This window comes from Nyctereutes procyonoides, unplaced genomic scaffold, assembly GCF_905146905.1.
Source record: "Nyctereutes procyonoides isolate TBG_1078 unplaced genomic scaffold, NYPRO_anot_genome, whole genome shotgun sequence".
Classification (NCBI taxonomy): domain Eukaryota; kingdom Metazoa; phylum Chordata; class Mammalia; order Carnivora; family Canidae; genus Nyctereutes; species Nyctereutes procyonoides.
In genome coordinates, this window is record NW_026575051.1 from 63,762,128 (window position 1) to 63,786,909 (window position 24,782).

A 24,782-nucleotide genomic window follows, 5' to 3' on the forward strand; every position below is an offset into this window, starting at 1 on the left:
GGCCCGCAGGCGGCGGCGCGCGCTCCGAGACGCAGTGCCCAGGGCGCCCGGCAGGGGTCGCTGCCCCCGCGGCCGCCTGCGGGCCGGGCCGGGCCCCGGGGGCGTGGCGGCGGCACCTGGGGCGCGGGGCGCGCGCCTCACCTGGCTCGCCCGGGGGCCAACCTGGCCGCGTGCGGACCCGGGGCCGTGCTGCTCGCGCGCCGCGTCCGCGTCCGGAGGCGGCCGGCCCGGCGGCAGGGGGCGGGGACCGACGGCGCCCGGGGGGGCGGGCGAGCGGGCGCCGGGGATGTTCCTCCGCGGCGGCCGGGCGGCGGCGGAGCAGGAGCAGGAGCAGGAGCAGGAGCAGGAGCAGGAGCAGGAGCAGGAGGAGGCGCGCGGGGAGATGCCGCTGCCGCCGGCTCGGGGCGACCGCGCGGAGCCCGCGCCGTCCAGGGCCCCCAAGAAGCCCACCGCCTTCCGCATCTGGCGCTCCAGGAGGAAGCAGCGGCCTCCGCCGCCCGCCTGCGGGGTGTTCGTCCCGCACCCGCCGCCCGCGCCCCCCTGCGCGCCCAGGTAAGCCGCGGCCTCCGCCCGCCCGCCCCCCCCTAGCCCCCCCCCCCCAGCCGCGCTGACCCCGGCGCCCCGCACGGCCGGCGGCGAGGGCCCGTCTCTCCCGGCGCCCAGAGGGGGCGCAGCGCGGCCTCAGGTCCCCCGGGGCTTCGGCGGCTTCGGCGGCTTCGGCGGCTTCGGGCCGGGCCCGCACCAGAGGAACGTGCGCCCACCTGTGTGGCTCGAGCTCCGACCCCGTCCACACCCTTCACCCGCGAGGGGAGCGGGAGGCCTAGCGGAGGATTCTTGCCAGAACGAATGGCAGGGACGCCGCCTACCTTGGAGTCATACTTTTTAAAGATTTTATTTATTCTTTTATTCATGAGAGACACACACAGAGAGAGACAGAGACAGAGAGAGACAGAGAGAGACAGAGACACAGGCAGAGGCAGAAGCAGGCTCCGTGCGGGGAGCCCGATGGGGGACTCGATCCGGGACCCGATCCGGGACTCGATCCCAGGACTCTATCCGGGACTGATTCGAGACTCGATCCCAATATTCGATACGGGACCCGATCCCAGGATCCGATCCCCGGATTCGATCTGGGACACGATCCGAGACTCGATCCCAGGACTCAACCCGGGACCCATCCGGGACTCCATCCCAGGATTCGACCTGGGACTTGATCCCAGGACTCGATCCGGGACCGATCCCAGGATTCGATTCGGGACTCGATCCTGGGACTCGATCCCGGGACCAGATCCCGGGACTCGATCCCGGGCCTCCAGGACACGCCCTGGGCGGAAGGCAGGCGCTCAGCCGCTGAGCCCCCCGGGGAGCCCCCCTACAATGGTTTTGATAGCGGTGCCTTTACTGTGAAGACCTCCGCTTCCCCAGGCCTCCGCTGACCTCACGGGATCCGAAGGAAGCAGCGAGTGGCAGGCAGGCTTACCCCCGTCTTACAGGTGGAGAACCTGAAACCTAAAGGTGAATGGCTTGTCCCCGACGGGAATGGGCCTCAGACCAGGGCAGCACCAGGCAGCCCCTGGTTGTTCGAAATGCGATTGCCACTGCGCTTCTTAAATTTTGACCGAAACTTTGTGTTATTCAATCATACTACCTGAATGGATACATCCATTGAACACTGATCGATTTGAAGTACCCATATATTTATGTGGTTTGGAGGTATAGGACATTTTTTATGAAGGGCAGTTGGCAATATCCAGTAAATCCTGCTGCGTGTATTTTTAAACCACACCCTGTGAACTATGAGGGCCAGAATAAAATAGTGAAAATATTTGCATTTTAGATAGATTTTCCTTTTATTTCTAAGAGAGTCTTAATTCTGCAATATGTTTTCATTCGCTTAGTAAAATTTCATTGGGCGCCTTCGCTAAGTGTTGGGACTTAAAACAACAGTGAGCATGGTCCCCGAGATCAAAGAATTCTTACTTTCTTGAGGAGACCAACAAGTACACAGTGGGATGAAGCCTGTGATAGAAGTTAGCATAGGGGCGCCTGGGGGGCTCAGTGGTTGAGGGTCTGCCTCTGGCTCAGGTTGTGATGCCGGGGTCCTGGGGTGAGCCCCACCTCCGGCTCCCTGCAGGGAGCTCTGCCTCTGTCTCTGCCCCTCTCTCTGTATCTCTTATGAATAAATAAATAAAATCTTTAAAAAGAGAGAGAGAGAGAGAGAAAGAAGTTAGCACAGAGTTGGGGATCCAGGGAAGCTTCCTGGAGGAGGAATGCTGAAGTAGTTTAATCAGAAAAGGAGAGGAGTCAACAACTTCCCGGTTGAGATTGCACTACGAGCATCACCAACACTGGGGAGGGCATGGAACATCCTGAGAAGCACAAGTGGTTCAGGATGGTCCAAGTATGTTTGAGGGGATGGGAGAGGAGTGCTAAGAAAGAAGGATTTTTATTTTTTCTCATATTTTTTTTATCAACCCTGGTAATAATTGGTTGTAATAGAACATACTTTTATCTATTGAAAGACTTACTGTGCTTAGTCACCAATTGAAATTTCCTCCTCCTCCTCCTCCTCCTCCTTCTTCTTCATGATTTATCCATTTATTTTAGAGAGAGGGGGACACAGAGAGCGTGTGTGTGGGAAGGGGCAGAGAGAGAGGAGCAGATTCCCCACTGAGTGCAGAACCTGCCCTCATGGGGCTCCATCCCACCACCTCAAGATCAGGACCTGAGCCTAAATCTAATCCGATGCTTAACTGAGCCACCCAGGTGCCCCCAACTGAAATTTCTTTTAAAAAATGTTACTTAAGGGATCCCTGGGTGGTGCAGTGGTTTGGCGCCTGCCTTTGGCCCAGGGCGCGATCCTGGAGACCCGGGATCGAATCCCACATCGGGCTCCCAGTGCATGGAGCCTGCTTCTCCCTCTGCCTGTGTCCCTGCCTCTCTCTCTCTCTCTGTGACTATCATAAATAAATAAAAAAAAAATTTTAAAAAAAAATGTTACTTAATAATGATGTACGCATCATTAAAGTATTTTTCCTGTTACCTCCATAAATAATTTAAACCCTTCTTTGATGTTTTTTTTAATCCGACTTCCCCCCATCATTTCCTGTCTATCAAAATGTAATCATACACAGTTATAGGTGGTATATCCGAATCCAAGTACATTTTAGACTAAAAATAGGAGCTTTTGCTTCTCTCCTCCAGTATCTTGTTGCTCAGTCTTGAAGCACTCTATTCTTTCCTTCAGAACTGTGATGAACTTTGTACTAACACATGTTCTGAAAACTAAACATACAGGCCTGCCTTTGGGATGTTTTCCCGGTTAGATCATCTTCCTAAATATTTTGTTTACTTCTTAGCGAGTGTACCTGTTTCTAGTCTAAAGAGTGTGGCTACAGCGCACTTAGGTTTCTGGTCCATCTTGACCAGTGTGGCTCTCTGGAGGCGGCTGACCGTGTCCAGTCACCTCTGTCCAGGACTTGGGCTGGTGGAGCTAGGCAAAATGCGCAGCACTCCCTGTGGTCTTTGTGTCTGTGTGAGGAGCGGACAGTCAGTGGCCACATGTTTTTGCTGGCCATACGTGATTAATGTTATAGGCTTTTAGAGCAAACAAAAATGAATTTCTATCCTGGCTGTGTGACCTTGGGCAAGTTACTCCACCTGTCTGGGTCTCCGTTTCTTCATTTCAAAAATGGGAAAAACAGTGACACTCTGTAGAGCTGTTGAGAGTCTCAAATGATTGTTTATGTTTTAAATGTGAAACTTGTATCAGACTTTTGGGCACAAAGTAGGAACTTAGTAAGTATGAAATCATCATCATCATGGTAAATGCAAAGATCTAATGGAAGAAACAGAAAAAAAATAGGGTTGGAAGGGGGGGGAATGCTTCTCTTCCTCGAAGAGCTTACTACTCCAATGATGGTTTATTTATTTTTAAAGATTTTATTTATATATTCATGGGAGACACGGAGAGAGAGACGCAGAGACACAGGCAGAGGGAGAAGCAGGCTCCTCGCAGGAAGCCTGATGTGGGACTTGATCCCACATCCCAGGATCACGTCCTGAGCCAAAGGCAGATGCTCAACCCCTGAGCCACTCAGGCATCCCGTCAATGATGGTTTAAAGTTTATTGAGGTGAGATTTCTGTATTCTGCAAATATTTGCAACTTTTAGTGTAGATGTTCTAAAAATCAATGATGGTCATTCTCTTTATGTAAAATTGAACACAGCTGCCTCTCTTCCTAAAATTCACCCTTGTGTTTTTTTTTCAGCTTGGTCTTGGTAAACATGTTATTAATGTTATTATTATTATTTTTTTTATAGAAATAGGGGTGTTCCCTCCTCAGCAGCCCATCTCCTGTCTTGTCCGTTATTCTCTTGCCATCAGGGGGCCCAGTGGAGAGGACATGGATTGGGCATGGTGAGCTGTGGCCCGACTTTTCTTAGGCAAGCATTAGTGGCACTCGTTTATGACGTTTTGAATGATACTCCAGTTTTTAAATAGTTTACTCGGGAGCATGGATTCTCTATCTGGATTTAAGTTGAATTACTGTGACAGCTGTGTCATCCTGGGCAAGTTATTAACCTTTTTGTGTCTCAGTTTTCTCATCCATAAAAGGGGCGTAATAAGAGTCATTATAAAAATAAACAAGTTAATGCTTTTTGAGTGCTCGAATAGCGATGGGCACATTGTCAGCGCTAGTAAATGGGAGATTGTTTCCCTTTTTCCTCACTGGTGTCTTGCTTACACCTCCTTTTCAGTAATAATTTCGTGTGTTTATTTTCTGCTACATGATGGAAATGGTGCTTTCTTTTCTACATTTCCTTATTTAGCTCTTAGCTAAAGGTCAGTGCAGTGAAGTGAAAGTTATTACGCTCAAACTAAACTGAACCCCAAACCTAGAGAGCGAGCATTAATGCTCTCTGCCAGAGAGCCAAACTCAAGTGGTGGGGAGCCTTGTAATCCCCTGAAAGTCAGCAGACCTCATTTTCTTTGGAGAAGAAAATGTAGCCAGTGCTGGAGGGCAGAGCATCCTCACTGGGTAGACAGAGACCTACCTTCAGGTCTGGGTTTGTAGGCTCAAGTTTCTGGACTGTACACAGTCCTGTATTTCTATACTTCAATGGACCTTTCCTTTCTCTGAACAGAAAACAACTTACTCCCTGTTTATTTCACTAGAATATTGTGAGGATAAACTGCTGCTTTATTCCTTTAGAAAAAGAACAGTTATTTAAAATGTTATTTGAAAGCATGCTGCATCTGTAGAGTGTTAGTCTTCATGACTTCACATTGATTCTAGTTTTCAGTCTTTTGTGGTTGGTTTAGTGTTTAGGACGTTCAACAGGTGGAATTATTTTCTAACATAAGGGACATAGCTAGATAAGTCTAGTTTGGTTTGGTTTAATCTAATGTCACATCTAGACTATTAGCACCGGGTTATCTTTCTTATTAAGCTTATGCCAAAGGAAAGAGTTTGAAAATTTAGCTTTTATATCAGTACTGATAAACGAGGAATTTAAATCTGAGCTCTGTCATTTACTAGCTGTGTGCTCCTTGGGAAGTCACTTCAGTTTAATGATCTGCAACCCACCTCTAAGCCTTGTTTTTGAGACGTTTAAATATATATTTAAAACAACTAGGGATCCCCGGGTGGCGCAGCGGTTTGGCGCCTGCCTTTGGCCCGGGGCGCGATCCTGGAGACCCAGGATCGAATCCCATGTCAGGCTCCCGGTGAATGGAGCCTGCTTTTCCCTCTGCCTGTGTCTCTGCCACTCTCTCTCTCTCTCTCTGTGTGACTATCATAAATAGACAAATAAAAAAAAAATTTAAAAAAAAAATAAATAAAACAACTAGCGTTGTGCCTGGGAGACAGCAGATGCCCAATAAATAGGGGCTCCGAGGTCAGGCTGCAGGGAAAAAGGCATAGACGGTGGTGTTGGACAAGCTCAGTTTCAAATCTGCCTCTGCCATTTGGCTCCAAGTGTCCTTAAGCCTCAGCTTCCTCCCCTGTAGATGGAGATGCCAGCACTTTCCTCTTGGGGCTCTAGGAGGATTAGATACCACATTTGTAAAACACCTGGTGCAGAGCCTCACCCAAAGCAGGTGCTGGGTAGATGAAAGGTGGTGGAAGCAGGAGTGACAGGAGCCGTGATAGCTGTGGTTCTTGTCTTGATGGCAATGGTGGCAGCTTTAATAGATATGCTTTCACATTGTAAGTGGAGTCAAGCAACTTCAGGGGCCCAGAAGTTGTAACCAGGTCTGTGAAGACCTGAAGTACCTGTGAGAATCTGGATATGCCTGTTAGTCTATAAAAGGGTGGCCCTTTATGCATTCGGTGACTTAAAAGTCTTCATACATATGACTGGGGAAGGGAGAGGTAAACTTTATACTTGGAGTTAGAGAAGTTTCTCCTGAAGTGACTTTGGAGTCTGAGTTCAGTGGAGGCTGATTCTTTGCTGTTTCTCTGTCACCGTATCACCATGCACCCCCCCTTTCTACACTTTCCGTAATGATCTTCTTAGTCCGGATACAAGAGATATACACACTCTTGGAGACCTCCTTTAGAACTTCTGGGCTCAGGTTCACTTCTTTTTTCTTCATCTTCTTCTTCTTCTTTTAATTTATTCATTTTAGAGAGAGCATGAAAGCACAGGGGGGCAGGAGCAGTGGGAGAGAGAGAGAGAGAGAGAGCTCCGAGCAGACTCCACGCTGATCACAGAGCCCAATGCAGGGCTCGATCTCACAACCCCAAGATCATGACCTCGAGATCAAAACCCAAACTGAAACCAAGAGTAGATGCTCAACTGACTGCACCAGCCAGGTGCCCCTTCTTTTATCTTCTTTAGCTTTTAATTATAAATCTTATTCGTAAGAGACAGTAAATCACTGCTTTACGGTTCACCCATGATTAAAGCAATGCAGCAAAAATATTAGATATTGAAATTCACTTTCTGACTCCCAGTGTTCTTTCAAAATGTCCATTGAACACTTCTCTGTCTTAGAGTTCACCTAATGGATTGGTTATGATTCAGGAATGTCCATTCAGGAAAAAAAGTGATTTATTCACTTAGAAAAATTGTTTCTGGTAAGACCATTTAACTCTTGAATTGTATGTATTTCTATTTACCTTGAATATTTTATAAAATAATTGCTTAGTGTCCATTTCATGTTGTATTTACTGTACAGAAGATTTTAGAGATCTTGTTCATGAAACGCAATGCAATCTGACCTATAGAATCATTTTTCTAGGATTAATGATAGATTATCCTATGGCACAAATTCCTTTCTGTATCATTTTACTGAAATGTTTATCAGTCAAGTTTTAGAGAAGTTTCTTGGGATCAACAAAAACAGAGCACTTGTGCTCACTTCAGCAGCACATAGACTAAAAACACAGACATTTATTCTGTATTAGGCACTGGGAAATAAAACAGTGAAATCAGAGATGATCCCTGCTCCTAAGAAACTTGCACATTAGTGGAGCATGGAGCAAACAGGTAAAAATGAATAAAGTTGCATATGATGCATGAAGTGTAGAAATAGAAGATTTAATCAAATGTACTGAGGTCAGTAGAAGGATTATCTTGAAGAAGCAGAAGTTTTTTTTCTCTGATGAAGAAGTTTTGCCATAATGAATAATTAATGAGAAATTTTCTTCTCTGATATAAAGACCATCAAAGGCTCCAAACCTTCTTGAGGTTATAATCATCTTAAACTATATCCAGTGCTCATGGAAACTTTCATCTGTGCAGTGACACTTAAATCAAAGAGAATCATGTATTTGGGATTATGCCTAAATAATTTTCTGCAGTTTCTTAAAATATCTAGAGCCCAAGACCATATTATTTCAGCTCTTCTGTCATATTTTGACACCTAGGAAGAAAGATTGGGCTTGGAATGTGACATACTCATTTCAAAACCTTGGCTGAAATTTTAAGTAAACATGATGTTGACATTCTAAAATTATAGGCTGAAAATAAGTGGTTCTTAACATTCTTTAAATAGGTTTACAAATCCAGAGAGCTTACTTGTGTCTACTTAATCTTTGTGAAAAGATTCTGAAGTCTCTTTCAAAGAGTCCAGCATTGCCTATCTTCTCAAAGCAAGGTGATCTTCCTTAAAAACTTATCTTTATTTTCATACTAAATTGCCTGGCACAGGGGCAACCCCGGTGGCGCAGCGGTTTAGCACTGCCTGCAGCCCAGGGCGTGATCCTGGAGACCCTGGATCGAGTCCCACGTTGGGCTCCCTGCATGGAGCCTGCTTCTCTCTCTGCCTCTCCCTCTCTCTCTCTCTCTCTCTCTCTCTCTCTCTCTCTCTCTCTGTGTGTGTCTATGAATAAATAAATAAAATCTTAAAAAAAATAAAAAAAATAAATTGCCTGGCACATCTCACAGGTGTCTTTCCATACATTCAACTCCAGAAAAATGAATTCTCAGCTTTTACCCAAGATAGAATTGAAATATGAATTCAAAATCTTGTCCCAAAGCAAGTTTTTAAGATAAACTGTGTATAAATGTCTGATACTTGTGGGGTTTGGTAAGAAAAAGCCAGTCAATTGAGTTTTATTAGCTCATTTGTAGCTCCCTTAAAATACAGTTGCATTGGGCTGACTCAAATGCCTCATAAAAATACCTCTAAGGATTCAGATTTATGAGAAGTTTTCATTCTAGAGATGAGCACTTGTTTGGTGCTGTCTTTACAGCACTGAACATCTCGCGGATGGCCCTGATCAATGGAAAGGAAGCAAGGACAGAGACCCTTCATAACAAGGGAGCATTTTGACAAAGTGCCAGGAGACCCCAAGGACACACAAGTGACTCAGAGAATCCAGAGTCCATTGTGGTGTCCCTAGTTTCTCTCATCAACAAGTTATAGAGAAGATGAGTGTAGGCTGAACCTGTAGCTAACCCAGAAAAATGAGCACAGAATAAACAAGTGCCTTTTGTTTTTTACCTTCCCATGATGGCAACTGAACAAGTAAAAGTAAGTTGCTGTTAAGCTTGGCAAGATATTCTGTGGTGAAGAAAGTTGGCTGTTGTCTGTATTTATTATTGTTATGTGCCATTTCAAACCAGCCATCCTGAGTCTCGTTTATTAGAAATTACGGTTATGGCATCCTGAAGTTAATATCAACAGCTTGTAGAAGAGATTTGCCCAACTGGTACACCACATGTAATATAGCTTCTATTTTTTTTCCAAATTAGTTAATAGGGAGTGGCATAAACTTCTAATAGTTCTTTAGATTCTCTAGTTGGATGGTTCTTTATCTTGTGATTGGGGTCAAGAGATGAATAAGGTCAGAAGGGATGAGAGGGAGCATTTGGTTTAGAATAACAACTTCAGACCAGGTGAAAACACTGTCTTCTGTTAAGATTTGATGGAAAGTTGCAGTTTATTTAACATACATGATATGTATCAGACACTGTTCTAAGTGTTTTACAAATATTAACTCACTGCAGTGAATTCATAACATCCCTGGGAGGTAGGGACGATTATTATCCCCATTTTGAGGAAAAATGAGGCACAGGGGGAAATGGTAATTTAGCCATTGTCACAGAGCCCATAAGGTCAGGGGCTGGGGTCTTGAGTCCCGCGGTTAATCACTGCAAACTGAAATCACTGTAGTTAACGCTGCTTTCTTTATATTCCCACAATGAGCATATTTAAGCCTTCAGTTTCACAATGAGAAATTATAAAATATATAGGAAATCAAGTTAATTTTTGGCATTAGACAATTTTTGTGTTAAGTAGTGGAGAGAAAAATATGTAAATTCATAGAAAGGTAAATACATTAAAATTTTGGAAGAAAAAAATTTTAAGCAGAAATTTTTTTTTTTTTTAAGATTTTATTTATTTATTCATGAGAGACAGAGAGAGAGGCAGAGACACAGGCAGAGGGAGAAGCAGGCTCCCTGCGGGGAGCCTGATGTGGGATTCCATCCCAGGACCCTGGGAATATGCCCTGGGCTAAAGGCAGACACTCAACCACTGAGCCACCCAGGTGTCCCTAAAGGAGAAATTCTTAAGTGTATGTAATGCAAAAGTAATGTGTTTAGATCCTGTGTTTGGGGCATCTGCCCAAACTTTGTCAGGAAACAGCATAATCAAACTGTGGGCCTGGTTTGTATACCTTCCTCCCTCTCCTAAAGTCTTGGCATAGGCAGCAGACTGCAGGACAGGTTGCTCTTAGAATTTAGAGTTGCTGCCCAGGCTAAATGGAAATATCAGAATTCTTCAAGCAGAGCTGCTGGGAGCAGTTCTAACACTAGGTCTCTAAGAAGTCCTGCTGCTTAAATCCTTTGGTTTTACTTCCTGATTCATTATTGAGGAGTCCCCGACGTTGAATACACATTTTACCCGATGTTGGCTTTACGCTCCAAGGATTATAAACCATTGCTGATATTTTATCCCACTTGAGACTCATAATGACTCTGGGCAGAAAGACCATGCCCTCATTTTATAGATGAGGAGATTGAAGTTCAAAGAACGAAATGCAGTTGAAGGAAGTAGTGCAAAAACAGGTTTTCTGATTTCTGGGCAGCTATTCTTTTTTGGTTCTCTTGGATTATAGACTGTGCCTCCCTGTTCCTGGCCTAGACCTACCTTTGACGGGAGCCCAGGTGATTCATCTAACTTCCTGGTGACTATTCCCCTGGAAATCTTCCCCCCATTTCATAAGCCAACAACTATGAGATTGATCACAAGATTGAGTTATTAGCTAATTAGCTGGTGTATACACCATACTCTGGTTACTGATATATCTAATACTTTCAGAGTTTCTTCTATAATTAGTATTTTACCTACTTCCCCCCCAAAAAAACCCCTCCCCACTAAAAATAACTGAATTCATGTTTAAAAAATTGTTTTTAAATTTAATTTTATTTAATGTCAATTAACATGTAGCATATTATCAGTTTCAGAGGGCAAAAAAGTGTTAAACTTGCACAGCTATATTTTATAACAACAAAACGTCCGTTTGAAATTATAGGGTCTATCCATACTGTACTCACGCAAGAACTCCCTTTACGGGGCTTGATGTAATGCTGCTGCTATGACATATCACGTACCTTATTTATAATTTGTCATTTAAATGTTTTGGTAATACTGACGGATTCGTTAATATCCTGTGAAAGCACAGCTTGATTATTTTTGCATCTGCTATTTGGAAAAGATATGACAGTCTATGGTCATACCACCCTGAACATGCCTGGTCTTGTCTGAGAAAGATATGACAGTCGAAGCAAACTGTTGACATTCGTGTTGAATGTCAGTACCTCCTTTATCATGAATGCCATGTGCAAACCTAAGAACTGGCCCCTTCCAAGCTTGTGCCGTGGAGGCTCCCCCAATGCCAACTATTCTTGGCTCTACTGCCTTGCAAATGTTGGCTTGCTTCTCCACTGTTGAGCTCCCACAAACTGAGAGGTTGTTATTGTCTGCAAAACAACACTATGTAGTTGCTTCAAGGTGGGATTACAAAACTATTCTCTTTTGGTATTAGCTACCCAAAACAATTTTGTCTGGAAGAGATTCAATTATTGATCAGAAGTCCCTTATTGGAGCACAGTTTGGATTGAAACAAGAGCATTTATATTCCTGTGTGTGTCAATAAACATGCTTAAACAAGCTAGTGTAAAACTTGGTTTGGGTTTTTTTTTTTTTTTTTTTTTCAAGATAAAAGGAAACTACGACTGAATGTCTGGCATTTGCTCAAGTTTTGACTTTTACCAATTTGCATTTTGTGATTGTCCCAATTTCATCCTATGAGAAGTTTCAACTATTTTGACCAGGAAATCCTAGTAACTGGTACATTTCTGGCAATTAGTTGTACCCTTCCTTGTTATTTTGTTAAAAGCTTTTTTTTTAATATACCCCTAAGGGGACAACCAGCCCTAGATCTAGGTGATAACTGCTGAAGATGCATTGGGTCCTTCATCACCCTGTGCTTTCTTCCTACAGAGAAGCCCCTCAGGAACTTATGCATTGACTTCCTTGCTTAGGACAGGTTTTCCTGGTCGGTTTTTTTTTCTATGTGTAATCAGACCCTGCTTACAAATTCACAAATTTACAAAGCTAGCTGATGAGACGCAAAAGGGAGTACCAATTTTTAATGTCACTCAGTAAATGATCAACAAACAGCAAGTTGATTTTGAGCTTTCTACATTTATTTGTTTGTTTATTTATTGCAGGGGCAAAGAGGGGGCATGTTTTTTGAGGAAGATGGGTGTGGCCTGGGGGAATGGGCAAGGAGAATTCTTTTCAGCCACCGAATTCCCTACCTCTCTTGTCAGTAGAGTAAACACAAGAAAACTTCTGTCAAAAATAAATAAGACAAAAAGCACTAATGAATTGAGTACCTATTATGTGACAGCTGCTTTCATATTCGATGTATCTCATTTTGTCTTCATAATAGCTCTAAGTAGGTATGGTAACTCCCATATTCATAATTGAGAAAACAGAATCTGATAGTGTTAGTAAATGACAGAGCAGTATTTGAACCCAGGTCTCTCTAACTCCAAAGCTGGCAATATTTTCACCAAACCATGAGAACACTAACGCTCACCAAATGAGTAGTTGAAGGTGTGCATGTGTATGGTAGCTAGTTAGCTAAAGAATGGAAGTAGCCCATACAGATATAGTTAGTTACCTATTGCTCTCAGAGCTGTCATTCTTTCAAAAACCAGGAGAAAGGGGCACCTGAGTGGTTGGTTAAGGGTCTGACTCTTGATTTCAGCTCAGGTCATGATCTCAGGTTGTGAGATGGAGCCCTGCGTCAGGCTCTGCACCTGCTGAGCATGGCGTCCACTTGGAATTCTCTTTCTTTCTCTCCCTTTGCCCCTTCCCCCCACTCTCCCTGTCCTGCTCCAGCATGCGCGCACACACACACATTCTCTCTCTCTCTCTCAACAAAGAAACAAACACATGAAAACAGAAAAGAAGCATTCTCCTTGAAATGTTTGCCCCGGGATAGAGAAGGGGAATTTCGAAGAATGAAGACTTCATACATTTTGGGAAGTCAGTGGGCACCCTTGTTTTTCCTGGGAACCCTTGACTTGAGATATTCGGCCAAGAACCAGTGACTCAATACCTGTAGTGTTAACTAAACTTGTTGTTCCTGATTTCCAATCTCTTCCACAAGCCAGAGTCTTACTACCTATTGCTGGCATGATTCACAGAGTATGTAAAGAAATCTGAGATGCAAATGTTGAGGATTTTTTTCACTCCTCCTAAAAGTTAATCACAGCACTAAAAGAGGAAAGAAGTTGCTGATGACCCAAACTCCAAATTTATGGGAGATACTCTTGGCTTAAAAGACATAGATCTAGAGGGTTTGAAGTAAAAGAATTATGAAAATCCTCTAAATACTTTGTCTTCATAGGAAATAGTAAGTTTGTCATCAGTGCCCATTTCTCTGAAGATTGAGTATTATTTTATCATTTATGTATTTGAAGGATTAAAAAAAATTGCATTTCAGAAAGCTCATTAATTTCTATGAGGATTATTGAATGCCCAGAACTAACTCACAGTAGGTCATAAAAGAGAATAAATTTCTTTTTCCATTATGCTAGACTAAAAGCATGGTCTGGCATAAATTACTATAGTCATTAGTACTACTCAATTTCTAGAGTACAGCTGAAAATTTACTACTTTATCTTAAACCACAGTTCTGCTTATTGGAGACTTTCTCTAATTTTAAAAACAATTACTCAGTGATAATGGTATTTGAAGCATCAGGTTTGCTCCTTTCGTTTGTGACTCAAGTAACTTAGCAGATGATACCTCTCTCAAAAGCAGTCTTGATGTATGTCTTTAGCGACTGTGTCTTTCACACTCAGGAAGGTAAGTAAATGTGAGTGTGAAACTGCACCAGTGTAATTCATTTTATTTATTAAACAAACATTATGGATACCTGCTGTGTGGGAGGCCTGGTGGTGTGGGCTAGCAAACTAGTTCAAGCTCTCTTCGTGGGAACTGAGTCTCACCTTCCTGTCTTTTAGAGAAGCTGCAATATTTACCATTAAAATAATAAAAAGTTTCCACATTTACTGTTATAATAAGGATGAAGAGAAAATATTCAGAGATAAAATGAAGAGGCTGAGAGATATAGGAGGTTCAACCTCAGAGAGGTTGGAAAATTTATAATCCTTGAGAGCTCTCAACACTGTCACCGATATACTGGTTAGGGTACATAAAATCTCTAAATTGATGGTTATATTTATATTTGTACACACACACATTCTAACACTAAAGTACTTTATTTATACAGATGGCCCCTAACTTACCATGAACAGTTCAACTTACGATTTTTCAATTTTATCATGGTGCAAAAGTGATGCTCATTCAGTAGGAACTTTATTTCAGATTTTGAATTTACATCTTTTCTGGGCTAGCAGTATGGGTGTGATGTCAGCATCTCTCATGATGCTGGGCAGCTGTAGTCTCCCCGTCAGCCACATGCTCACAACCCATACACTTACAACCATTCTGTTTTTCGCTTTCAATACAGTATTCCATAAATTACATGACACATTCAACACTTGATTATAAAATGGGCTTTCTGTTGTTAGATGACTTTGGTTAATGTAAGGGTTCTGAGCACGTTTAAGGTAGACTAGGCTGGGGGTGGGGGTGAATGGGTGACGGGCACGGAGGGGGACACTTGACGGGATGAGCACTGGGTGTTATTCTGTATGTTGGTAAATTGAACACCAATAAAAATTAATTTATTAAAAAAAAAGGTAGACTAGGCTAAGCTATGATGTTCGGTAGGTTATGTTTATTAAATGCATTTCTGATGTGATATCTTCAGCTTATGATGGGTTTATCAGGACATTACCCCATCACAAATTGAGGAAGGTCTGAATCTGTATTCTGTGCTGGATTGCCTACTTGTTAAATTCAGCATGGGTTTACAACATCCAGCAAAGCAGGGATGAGAGAAAATAAATCCAGAATATGCCGGGAGATTAATGCTATTTCAAGATATTTAAATTTTGTTTTAAGATTTAGAATTTGTTCTTATATTACATGATATATTGGGGTGGAGAAGGCACAATTTTTTTAGTGATTTGAGGGATTATAAGACAGACCTCTCTACATATGGGGGAAATGGGACAGCATGATGTGAAATATGGAAAATAATAGATAAACATGCCCAATTTTATCCTCATGTCCTTCCCATGCATTGGATTTCAGGTCCCAAAGTATCACTTTGTCTTCCCTGAAGAGGTTTGATTGGTTGATGCCACTTTTATTTTTATTTTATTTTATTTTTGAAAAATATTTTAAAGATTTATTTATTTATTAGAGAGAGAGAGAGAGAGAGGGAATGAATGGGGGGATGGGGAATGGCAGGCGGGAGAGAGACACAGAAAGAATCTCCAGCAGACTGAGTGAGGAACCCCATGTGGGGCTGGATCCCACAACCCTGAGATTGTGATCTGAGCCAAAATCAAGAGTCAGACCAACTGAGCCACCCAGGTGCCCCTGATGCCACTTTTAAAATGTCCTGTCCAGTTCTATAGGAGTGGTCAGACCAGTGAACATTCCAAGGGACTGTTCTTTTGTAATAGAGATTCTCATTTAATTGATTGATGTAGTAGTCTACAGTCGCCTTAGCTATTTTGGCAGCTTTACCATATAGTTATAATAATTCATAATCTCACTATCTGTGAATAATGCTATTAATATTCTATTCTTTTTCTGTGCATATTTTCATATAAAGATGATATCACAAAGGCAGCAATTTAGACACCTTTATTTTTCACTTAGCATTATCATTAGCATTTTCTCATCTCATTAAGGTATGTAAAATAATTTTTTTTACCTTGATGGACATTTAAGTTCTTTCTCATTTTTCTCTTTTATGAGTAATACTTCAGTGAACAGCCCAGTGGGCAACCTCAGCCTCTGGATATTCTGTTTGCCCTTCCGGAGCCACTCTTCACCCTCCTCGGTGCTCCTCAGAGCTGTGTTTAGAACCTCCAAGGACCAAGCTCTCTTGCCCTCTGGTTTCTAGTTTGGTTCAGGTCATGGGAGACTTTAGAGGAGCAGGAGCAGGAGTGTGCTGGAGGGTTCCATCTGCCGTTGAAGGCTATTGAGCCTCTGACGGGTGGACCTCTTTTACAGCTCAGACCTTGCCAGTTCCAGCACCCACTCCTTCCCTCGCCCCTGCATTAGGGGAGGGGGGTTGTAGGCTTCTAACTGTGGAAAGCCCTGACTGCTCCACTCTTCCTATGATACCCTCTGACCTGCCCACATCCTGTAAACTGTCGGTTCTTGAAAACACATCTCAGTCACCTCTTTTGTGTGTGCCATCTGTGCCCTGCTGGGTTTCCCCCTGATGGTCAGTCAGCTAAATCTAAGTGCTGTGCTCTTTGCATTTTGTTTTGTGCTCGAGTCCTCATCCTGCAGAAGTGTCGGGTAAAAGGCCATTCAGAATTGGGTAGGGGAGTTAAGTGAGGTCAGGTCTGAGCTAGTCTTAGGGAAGCATGGCCATGGGTTGAATTAGAGTACTCTCATGGAGATATAAACAAATTGCTGTTGGAACAGAGAGAAGGGAGCAATAAATTCTTCTGTGCAGCTGTGCGGGACACCTGTGCTTCAAAGATAGGGAGGATACCCTTGCTGCCAAATGTTCCCAGTTTTGTTTCATTTGGGAATTATTAGTTCAGTCATTTCATTGCTCTTCTCATTGTGGCTAACCTCTTGTCCTGTTCTTGGAAGTTTGCATATTCATATGTACCAGTCCTCCAGATCCACTTATATGTATATTCTTTCATCTACATATTTGCTCAGAACCTCTTCCTTATAGAAAGCACAATCAGGATTTTGTGAGCTGAATGGTTACTACCATGTTTTGGGCATTCCTCGATATGTGACTGATAACTTTCTCTTAGTCTTTAAATGAAAAATAAAAAGCTCATAGCGAACAGTTAACCTCATTCACTTTTGCTTTAGTTCTAGGTATCAAAGTCCATGGTTTTCCAGAATAAGTGCCAAAGTAGTCAAAGCAACTAGGAGTTGTTTTCTACTTCACAGGCCATTTAAATCGAATGATAATGTTTTCTGTGTTTACTGGGTCATCACTGACAGGATCTCTGACTGATGGAGCATTGAGGCTTATCCAAGGACTCACTCGATTGCTCAAAAGGCCTAGCCCTTGTTGTGTTTTTAGTTATTTATTTCGATTTATTTATTTTAAAAAAGATTTTATTTATTTATTCATGAGAGACAGAGAGACAGAGAGGCAGAGACATAGGCAGAGGGAGAAGCAGACTCCTCACAGGGAGCCCAATGTGGGACTCGATCCCAGAACTCTGGGATCACACCCTGAGCCAAGGGCAGATGCTCAACCACTGAGCCACCCAGGCATCCCTCTTGCTTTGTTTGGTTTGGTTTTAGGAAACGTTTTCGTTGATCTGATATTCAGATTGTATTTCTTATAATGTGAATTACTATGAGTATATTCTACTGCAGGTATAAAATGAGGATAATTCACTTAAAATGGGGGCACCTGGGTGGCTCAGTCAGTTAAGCATCTGCGTTCAGCTCAGGTCATGATCCTGGGGTCCTGGGATCGAGTCCCAACTAGTACTCCCTGCTCAGTGAGGAGCCTGCTTCTCCCTCTGCCTCCTCCCATCCCCCCTGCTCGTATGTACTCTCTCTCTTTCTCTGTCAAATAAATAAAATCTTTAACAAAATTCACTTAAAATTTAACATATAAAATTCTCACCAATTACCAAATAGCAGAAAAGAAAAAAATGAAAATGAAAACCTACCAGTAATAGAAATGAGAGAGCTTGGGTTTTAATCCTGGATTTCTCAGTTACAAATTAGGTGACTTTGGGCAAATCATCTAAGCTGTTTGTGTCTCAGGGTCCTGATCAACAAAACAGGGATGATACCAACCTGCCTGGCCCCTGACCAAGCCATCCATAGGCTCCTTTGAATGAATGTGAAAGAGCAGTGAGAACCATCACCCCTTGACTCAGCTCATCCTCTCACTGCTTTTTTTTCTGGGTGCCTGCCATGGCACATTTCTTTTCTCTCTTCCTGTGGTCTTTTCAGATTTTCTCTCTTCCTGTGGTCTTTTCAGAAGGGAGTAGATTCATGGCAATATTTGCTTTTCCTCGTCCTTTTTCCACCTTAATCTCGTCTCTGTGCATGCCTCCTTATCTCCAGAATTCTGGTCTGAAAGCTGGTCTGGGGCCCCCTCATCCATGTCCCTGTACAAAGCGGTGGGTTGGAAGAGAGAGGTTCTGTGGGTCCTGTTGCTTCTGCTTTGCATCGCCCCCTCTTCCTGTCTTTCTTCCCCACCTGCCTGAGTCCTTTGCTACCTTAAATGTCTGTGGGAATTGTTTAGTTAGATAGACACACCCATATTTCCTCCCAGCCCCTGCCACCAGGTTGCCTCCTCTTAAAGATGCCACTTATTTCATAGAAGAAGCTCCTACAAGCTTCCCAGAGAATTCAGGGAGGTAGTTAGGTTTGATTGTCTCCATTTTGCAGATTAAGCAACCGAGGCATTAGGTTGATTAATGAGAAGACTATATCCCAGGAATCTTGAATTTTAGCCAACAGTCTTTCCATTGTAACACCACAATACAGAATAGATAGAAATTGAAAAAAAAAAGTTTTGTAGTTTTCTTGGTTTATTTCAGTGTCCTTTATTCTTATTCCCTTTTTTAAAAAAAATAACATGGGCAATGTTAATGAAGTAAAATGATATGGAAGTAGAAGAGGAAATTGAGAAGTATTTATTTGGTAAGTAGAGTAAGATATTGATGTATTCTAGTTAAAGATCACACTACTATGAATATTAAAGTTTTAATATATTTCTAAGAAAATTCTATATGTAAAAAAAAACAGATTTTTGCCAGTGGTGTCCAACTATTGAATTATCAAGTTTGACTCTTACCTACTTTATGCTTTTTTGAGAGACAGTTGTCTTTAGGGCATTTCAGTGTTTGGAGTTTGATAACCAAAGACACTGTCCAGACTTGTATGACTTTGGTGGAGCAAAACCCCAGCATGTTACCCCACCAGACACCTTTCCCATCAGAGCTACTCATGTTCAGGTCCTAACATGCACACACCTTTCAGTTTTATCTCTGAAGTGGAAATTTTAGTAGCACTGAGCACAATTTAGGAATTGCATATTTAGGAAATTTAAATATTGAACAATTAAAAAAATATTTCTGGAGTAATTTGCTTTTGGAACTTGTGATTTGAAAGAGTCTCTGATTTAATGCTCAAGAGTTTCTGGTGCCCCAAAGCCAAGGTTTGGGCATGGACAGGAACCCAGAGTAGCTACAGTCTAAGCTCCCTGAGGCATCAAAGCTTGGCAATAGATCAGAGGGCTGAGGGACTAGCCACCGAACTGGGTGGTTTATTAGCACAGAGAGGAAAGTGTGAGCAGGTGATATAACGGTTTCTATCAGAGCGTCATAACCTTTTGGGATTTTTGTACCAATAATATAGATGACTTCAGAAAAGAATGTTGCTAATAACGATTTGGGGGAAAGAACTAAACCAGAAATCTGAAGACTTGGATCTCTATTAATTAGCTGGGTTAACTAGTAAAATCACTTGACCTCCCTGGGGCTTAGATTCCTCATTTATAGTAGGAGGGATGGATTTGGACTTCTGTCATAAGATTTGATCTTGTTCAACTCCTCTGAATCACAAATTTGAGTTTATATATTTTTTTAGCAAAGTTGGTCAAGGTGTAAGTACAATAAACAGTAGTGTCTAATGCATATGGAAACTGAACTAGTTCTAATGCTAAGTAGTTCTTTCTACCCTTTTCAGTGGGAGTGTCTGTTGGTGAAAAGTAGAAAGCCATCAAGGTCTCAGGGAAGGTTGGCAGAGTTAGAGTTTTTTTTTTAATTTTTTATTTATTTACGATAGTCACAGAGAGACAGAGAGAGAGGAAGAGACACAGGCAGAGGGAGAAGCAGGCTCCATGCACCGGGAGCCCGACGTGGGATTCGATCCTGAGTCTCCAGGATTGTGCCCTGGGCCAAAGGCAGGCGCTAAACTGCTGCGCCACCCAGGGATCCCAGAGTTAGAGTTTTTAAACCCCCTCTGAGTAGAAACCTTGCTCCACTTGGACAATTGCAGAAGACAAAAGAAGAAAACTGTAAGAGTTATTTGGTTTAGACGTATACATGCTGTTTTGAATAATCTCTTAAGATTTACCCATATATGTCTTTATGTTTGATTATCATTTTACTAATTCAGCCTAGGATCATAAAATTTAAACTGAGTGTGCAGACGCTCCTATCTTGCGGCCTAGAGAGCCTTACTAATGAGGAATATTTAAGGGGAAAAGAAGATGTAGAAAAAGATGTCTGGGGATGCCTGGGTGGCTCAGTGGTTGAGGTCTGCCTTCAGCTCAGGGTGTGATCCCAGAGTCCCTGGATCGAGTCCCACATCAGACTTTTCACAGGGAGTCTGCATCTCCCTCTGCCTGTGTCTCTGCCTCTCTGTGTCTCTCATGAATAAATAAAGTCTTTTTTTTTTTTTTAAAGATGTCTGGCTTCTCTATAGTCATAATGTAGCTTTGATTTAAAAAATTAGCATATAGGTTTCTTTACAGGTTGGAAGCACAGTGTCTTCAGCCCTTAGCTTGTGGCCACAATATCTAAATTCTCCTAGTTCAGACATTTTCTGATTGTGTTACCTTAGGTAAATCATTTTACCTCTTTGGAGCTCAGTTCCCCTCAAACATGAAAAATAAACAAGTGGAGGGGTGAAATGATATTTATCAATATCTTTCCAGTTTTTATATTCTATTTGGCTAGAAGTTCTAATTTGCTACTGGGGAGGTTGAAGGACGTTAACAAAGACAAATGTTATATCCAACAGTTACATATCAGCCAATCCCGTTAACCACATTTAGTGTGGAGACCTGGCTGGCCCAGTCAATAGAGCATGTGACTGTTGATCTCAGCTCAGGGTGGTGAGTTCAAGCCCCACGTTGGGAATAGAGTTTACTTTTTTAAAAAACAAACAAACCACATCCAGTGAAAGACTGTTTTAGTGAGAGAGATGACACCCCTGTCTTAGGTGGGTTCTCCCAGAAGCAGACTCTATGACAAGGATTCAAGTACACATGGAGGTTAGGAAATACTTGTAGGGCATGAGGAAGTGAGCAGGTAAGGGAAGCCAGCCAGTAAAGGGGCTAATTATCATGCCAGTTTCCACTGTGGTTAAATGGAGGTTAGTCCCCATGGGAAATTCTGCACGTCACTGTAGGAGTCAGAGCTATTCCATCCCTAGGGGAGAGGCGTAGGGGTGGTATTAGAACCCTTAGTTTAGACAGTCATGGGTTGAGGGCTGCTCGCAGAGGCCACTGTTCCCCTGGCCTTTCCTGCCTCTGACAGTGTGGGCTCCTGCTGGCCAGGAAGCCCCCACATAGCTGGAAGTTCAGCAGTCCCAGGCTACCATGTCCTGAGCAGATATGGGCAGCGTGGTGCTAGTATAATCTGGTTACAGCAGTACGGCCAGAGCAGTACATCCAAACAACTGCACTGTGGTGCACCAACTAAAGGTAGACATGCATTCACTTTGAGAAGGAAACACCACGAAGGGACCCAGAAGCAGAGCCCCAGGAAGCAATGAGCAGTCTTCAGCTGCAGCAACTTGCTGTCTGTCTCTAAACACAGGTGGCATGTAGCAGCCAGGGAGGGGCAGGCTCCTGAGTACCTGTTAGCCTTAGCTCTGGGAGGTAGGCCATGGACATTGCAAAAAAGGCATGTTGACAGTACACGTGCAGTCAGTGTAGTCAAAATTGCAGGCTTAATTGCGGGCCATATCTAGGGCATAGCACTTTAAAGGGAGTAGCAGCCATGACGACTTTGTGTTTGTGATGAAAAAGGTGATACTCCAGGAAGAGTATGGTTGTGTTTTGTAGAAATTCTTTTTATAGAGAAAACAAATTCTCTGATGTATTATGAAAACATGTTAGCAGATGCAGAAATTTCTATCAGTGTCTCTGTAGAATCAGACCAGCTGTCAGCAGCATCCTTGATGGATTTTGAAATGTCTGAGGTTTGAAACAGAATGTTTGGTGTGAGCACTGAAGTTTTGTTCCTTCAGGGTCACACAATGTTCTATGCAAACTCTACTGTTTCTACGTGAAGTTGGCTTCTAACAATCAATCTTTCTATGTATTGCTGTCTATAGACATAGAACATATGTCTACACGGTGAAAAACATATACTAAAAATATAGCAATATTTCTGTTAGAAATATAACTTTATTTTTAATGTTTCATAATAATTTAGACTTTACTTTTAATATTTATGCCACAATTAAAAGCTTAGTGTTTAGAAATAGTTTTTGTGCTACTGGTATGCAGAAGCTAGCAGAAGACCTTTAATAATTTGTACACTTGTGATTATCACAAAAAGGTATTATTAACAATAATATTACCTGGTGAATCATTGTTCTTGAGTTAGCCATATTGCAAAAGAAAATTATAGTTAAGGCACCGTGACTATATTGCTATTAAGTAATCCACTTACTACAAAATTGTTGATATCCAGGAAGGCTAATGGGAAATCCTGCTATCATTTTCTTTTGTCTCCATGTCCATGAAAGGTAGATGGACTCTTTAGGTAATTTTTTTGGGGAAGGGATGTTGAAAATTCAGCTTGACCTAATCATGGGACAAAAATTTTATGGACCTTTGAAAGAAGAGGTCTAGTGTTTCTCAAAATGTGTTGCTTAAATATCCAAACTGCCTGGAGAAAAAAAAAAAAAAAACAGATTTCTGTCCCCACCTCCAGAAATGGAAATTTAGTAGGTTTTGAGTAGGGCCTAGGAGTCTGCTTTTTAACTAACCTCTTACTAAAGTCATTAATTGAGAATCACAGGTCTAGCCCAATGGGAATTAGGATTCAGAAATCTCAAAAGAGAGTTTTCCCAAAGGCATCCAGCTGCCTGGTGGTCGAGCTGGGGTGAAACCCAGGTCTCTTGAGTTTAAAGTTCATTTCTTTACATTATGTTTATAATTTTTATTTATTTTATTATTTTATTTTATTATTATTTTTAAATTTATTTATTCATGAGAGACAGAGAGGCAGAGATGTAGGCAGAGGGAGAAGCAGGCTCCCTATGGGGAGCCCGATGTGAGACTCAATCCCAGGACTGTGGGACCTCGACCTGAGCCAAAGGCAGATGCTCAACCACTGAACCACCAAGGTGCCCCTGTTTATAATTTTTTAAAGATAGGAACGCCGGGTGGCTCAGTGGTTGGGTGCCTGTCTTCGGTTCAGGTCGTGATCCCGGGCTCGAGTCCCACATTGGGCTCCCTACATGGAGCCTGCTTCTCCCTCTGCCTATGTCTCTGCCTCTGTCTCTCACTCTGTGTCTTTAATGAATAAATAAATAAATCTTTAAAAAAAATAAAAAATAAAAAAATATTTGAAGCCATATCCCAAATGTATCCTTTGCATAATTAATGACAGTCATTTACTACAGAACCAAATATACCAGATGTGTAAAGTCTCAAACCTTTTATATAGGTAAATTTGTAAATGAAATTTGTGCAGACTAGAATAATAAGAATAGTTTTGGGAAGCTGGGCATTATGTCCTAAAAAAACAAACATACATGACACAATAAATGAAAAGTTCTAGTATGAATGGATTTCTAATAAATCTCTGACATAAATATACCTTATAATTTGTCATACATATTTTTCCTCTGATCACTTCTTCATTTCCACACCTATTGTTCATATTTGGCAAATCTGTCACAGATAACTTCCTCCTGCCATTCTTCATATTCAGTCTTCTATGTGTTCCAACCAGCGAAGACACTGCTAAGAGCCAGATAGTTGATGACTGTATGAGCTGGTGAGTTTGCATAATTAGTGCTTGAGACTAGTAAAGCCATAATTGTGGTTCTCATTTCTGTTTGTGGCTGGCCAACTTTGCACAAAGAGAAAAAAAAAAGATACTTCCTTGTTCATCAGGAGCACTTCTAACAAGGCAGGTCTTCCTGAAGACATGTAGTGCCGACTGTGCAGGAACCAGGTGAGATCTTAGCTCAGCACACACACCACCTCTAGGAGGAGGCAACCTGCAGGGCACTTCCTGCTGATGGTGGGCTTCGTCTAAGATGGGAAAAAGCAGTTTAAACTCTGACTTGAAATAAGTCTACAGAGACTCCTCTGTGACCCACTGACTCTTCAGGAGCTGCCATAGGGCACCTGGGCCCTCCTTAGAAAAAGACCATGGGGATAGGGTTGATTTTGAGTTTGATTAAAGTAAAAAATAGAATTTGGAAACAGTACATTTGCCTCCCCTCTTCCTTTTCCTTCTTATTCTTATAACTATATCTTAATCCAGCAAGGATTTCAGGAGGCTTACCAGAGGGCATAAAATACGCCAAAGTAGTATGATTTGCAAATATAGTAAAACAACAAAGAAAAGAGAGTTGGAACCTAAGAAATGAGAGAGAAGCTAAACCTGCTGATCATAACGACTTTCCCACTAGTATGACTGCATCTCAAATCTAGCACTAACTTCTCTAATACTCTTACTCTTAAGAAAACAAGAAATGGTCTAAGTCACTCAGTGCAGTCTTTAAGATAAACAGAGACCCATCAGGAGAGTTATAATGCTTCGTTGTACTCATATCAGAATTTTCTCTAGGGCACCTTTATGAAGAGAACTCTGTGCTCTCAGGAACAGTGTTTGACAATTTCTTAAAATAGACTCAACAACAAATTCCTTGGGGGTGTCGTTTATAGTCCCTAATATTG

At 42.3% G+C, this 24,782-nt stretch overlaps 1 protein-coding gene across 1 annotated transcript in view; it reads left to right on the top strand.

The window, feature by feature from the left end:
* The first annotated feature begins 311 nt into the window (after positions 1-311).
* The window catches only part of CRYBG1 (crystallin beta-gamma domain containing 1), a 199,972-nt gene continuing 175,501 nt past the window's right edge, over positions 312-24,782 (top strand). Inside the window, exon 1 of the mRNA XM_055329591.1 lies at positions 312-552. Within this exon, the coding sequence (XP_055185566.1) occupies positions 383-552 (170 nt within the window). The 5' untranslated portion in view covers positions 312-382. The remainder of the gene's footprint in view (positions 553-24,782) is intronic.